The sequence below is a fragment of the Dendroctonus ponderosae genome, unplaced genomic scaffold (assembly GCF_020466585.1).
Source record: "Dendroctonus ponderosae isolate FM_Combo_2020 unplaced genomic scaffold, Dpon_F_20191213v2 Dpon_F_20191213_3, whole genome shotgun sequence".
In the NCBI taxonomy this organism is placed as follows: Eukaryota; Metazoa; Arthropoda; class Insecta; order Coleoptera; family Curculionidae; genus Dendroctonus; species Dendroctonus ponderosae.
Genome location: NW_026018508.1, coordinates 4,758,463 through 4,761,888, shown reverse-complemented (window position 1 = coordinate 4,761,888; position 3,426 = coordinate 4,758,463). Strand labels below are relative to the sequence as shown.

The window sequence follows — 3,426 nt, the reverse complement described above, 5'->3', positions numbered from 1 at the left end:
GAAATAGCCAGATAAATATGTTGAAAAAGCGTCTAAAGGAATGCATAATTTCGATAATACTTCTGACCATTTCCTAGAAGATGTACAATGTACTGCTGTATCTATGATGAATTTAGAAGAATTCCAAAGTCTTAAAATTGTTTATTGTTGCAAAATTTGTACAATTACTTTAACTAAATATTAGGCACATATGATGCCATAACGTACATCATTTTATCATCGTATATCGTTTCATTTACAACATCATTTTGTTCCGAATTTTAAAATTAAATCTAACAGCATATTTAATTACAATTAATAACATTTTTTATCTACACTTGCCGACGTTTCGTCTATTTAAATTGCACGGGACCCGAATGGAACCGACATCTACTAGTACTCGTGATTTATTATACCGATTTTAAACTTTTTAGATGTTAACTTTTGCTTTCACTTTTATTTGGCCTTCAAATGCCTATTAAATACTGGTCTCGAGGAATCTTATGTAAATCTACGAAACACCGACAAGTGTAAATAACTACGTTTGCTACTTAATGATTTCAGAATCTTTTTTTTTTTCAGGTAGTAATAAGTTGCATTTTTGCTGCTTTTTTATCACCGATGACCGTTCAGTACTGGAAATTTAGGGAGTGAAAACAAGAATATCTAACATAAAAAATGCGTTCATATACAAGAAAATCAATTGTGTGGAACTATTTCGAAATGCGACAGGATAAACAAAGCGTCATGTGCAATATATGTAAAAAACAATACAAATACTATGGCAATACCACCAATTTGAAAGAGCATTTGAAAAGACTTCATCCTGCGGCGCTTGTAAAAAAAGAAGATCAGTCTGCTAAAAAAAGCACAACACAAGGATACGCAGAAAAGTGCACTACACCAGCAACTGCTGCATCTTCCAGTTCCAATTTAAATCGGATAAAGAACAAGCCTGCGGAAACGAGCATTTGCACAACTAATGTCAAACGCGCTAGGCAATCCGTAGAAGACTCCGCGGAAGTCATACTGATTACCGAAGAATACAGACAACTACTCGATGACTTGGTTGTTAAACTAGTTGTTACAGACTTTCAACCGCTATCGATTGTCGAAGACCGGGGATTTAAAGAGCTTGTCGCCAACCTGAATCCGAATTATAGTTTGCCTTCAAAGAAAACTCTGAGCAAGCAGTTATTGCCTCAGTGCTACTATAAATTATATGCTGGATTTATGGAAAAGTTACACTCTCAGGACCACATGTCAATAACGACTGACTATTGGACGTCGAATACTGAAAAAGCCTATATTAGCGTAACCGCGCACTTTATTCAGGACTGGAAGTTATATGCGATAACATTGGCAATTCGTGAAGTGTCGGTTTCTAATAATAGTGAAGATACTGGTGCCGTGCTTAAAGACATTTTGGACGAAGTCGGTGTTTTCGACAAAGTTGTAACCATTGTGACCAACAACGCTGAAAATATGAAACAGGCAGTCCTGAATGATCTTAATAAACACCATCACCCGTGCGTCGCTCACACTGTTAATCTTTGTGTGAATGACGCACTTGATAGTATCAAAGGCCTGTCGCCTATTTTGACCAAGTGTCGACTCTTGGTAGGCCATTTCAAGCTCTGCACTCTGTCGTATCGAAAGCTTCACCAAAAACAAGAAGAAATGGGCTTACAAGCACTAGGGTTAAAACGAGAGGTTCCCACTCTGTGGAACTCCACATACCTCATGATGGAAAGGCTTTTGCGATTAAAACAGCCACTTTCCATCGTATTGGCCGAGTTGACGTTGGAATCAGCGCCAAATAATTTATCCGGCTCCGAGTGGGCGATCGTAACAGACTGCGTGGTAGCATTAAAACCATTTATTACCATAACAGAAGAATTAGCATCAGAAAAGTATGTAACTATGTCGAAAATTGTACCTCTGATCAAAGGTTTACAGTTCACTTTGAGGCTTGTAAGCGTAGACACTTTCGTTGGTGAGCAATTGAAGGAATCATTGTTGGACGCCATTTCAAATAGACTGGGATATTTGGAGGTAAACAAAATGGTGGCCAAGGCCACAATTGTGGATCCGCGTTTTAAAACTGCCGGATTTGGCATCGATAGCAATGCTAGAACTGCGCAGGATTGGTTGACTGAAGAGTTGGCGATAATACTTGAAAATAAAACAGAAGATGCCCCGGAAGTTATTGAGCTCACCGAAGACATGGTTGAAACTAAACCTCAGATCGTCGATGAAGGCAATTTATGGTTGCATTTTGATCAAAAAGTCGCAAATGCCAGTTCGGTCGAAGAACCCAATTCTATGTCTGCTATAATGGTAAAGCAGTACTTCGAAACGAAACTTTTGCCCAGGAAAGATGATCCCTTGATGTATTGGAAAGACCATGAACGGTTTTTCCCAGAACTGGCAAATTTGGCTAAAAAATATTTGTCAATACCAGCTACATCCATTCCAGCTGAGAGGCTATTTTCTAAATCCGGATATATGTTGAATGAAAGAAGAAGCAGATTGCCTTCCAAGAATTTAAATGAAATCTTATTTCTTAATGCTAACATGTAGCGTCAACAATTTCCGCGATAATAAGTGATTAATGTGTTAGTTATAACTATAACATTTATTCTAGAATTTAAAAATACCAAGTATCTGGACAAGGGCACGGAGCAGTTACATCTCGACCGATCGTGTTAAAGTTAATAGTTTCCGAGGTACAGGGTGTCAAAGTGTAAATAAATTATGTAATTGAATGTAATAAAATTTCGTTTTTCAATTGATTCTTAAAGGTTTTTTTGCTGTGGAAAAATTGCCGTTTTAAAATGTCGAAGTCAAAAAAGGCTTGAAAAAAGACCTAAAAATTACACGCTGAGTTACAAAAACCGATTCACTTATTTCATACAAGTTTTTCATACAATATTTCAAAGTTTTATATATTAACGTCGAGTTTATTGTAAGAAAATACCAATTAATACAGGGTGTCTCAAACTCAAGTGGCGATACAAACTTATATTTTTTAAATGGAATTTTTTATTTCATATTCTGTACTTTCCAAAGCAAGGAGCATCCTAAATTCTGTTTGGATACAGACCAACTCATCGAAGAATGGATGAAAACCGACAAAAACTTACCAAGGTATGGGGACCTGAATAAGATCGTGAATAAGGCCATCAGAAAAGATCAGAGAGCTTATGACACGAGGATGATCGAGGAAACCATAGAGAACAACGCAACCGATGAAAAATGATCAAGGAGTCATTGAGAGTGAATGAGGAAAGATCGCAGAAATTATTGAAATATTCTATCGACGACTGCACAGCCCATCGGTGGCACAACCAGGTCAATAAGGTCAATTCATCAGCCAGTCCTAAACGTAGGATCAGAGGAATTAGTTCCCATTGATGCAGAAGAACTAGAGGCAGCGCTTAAACA

General features: G+C 37.3%; 1 protein-coding gene across 1 annotated transcript; it reads left to right on the top strand.

The window, feature by feature from the left end:
* Positions 1–562: 562 nt before the first annotated feature.
* Positions 563–2,774, top strand: LOC125502376 (E3 SUMO-protein ligase ZBED1-like). The gene has a single exon (XM_048664758.1). It carries the CDS (start codon positions 658–660, stop codon positions 2,560–2,562), a length of 1,905 nt encoding a protein of 634 aa, XP_048520715.1. The 5' UTR covers positions 563–657; the 3' UTR covers positions 2,563–2,774.
* The last annotated feature ends 652 nt before the right edge of the window (positions 2,775–3,426 follow it).

Excerpts from the sequence above, each read along its gene's own strand:
- LOC125502376 (XM_048664758.1), top strand. The coding sequence starts at position 658 with ATGCGTTCATATACAAGAAAATCAATTGTGTGGAACTATTTCGAAATG.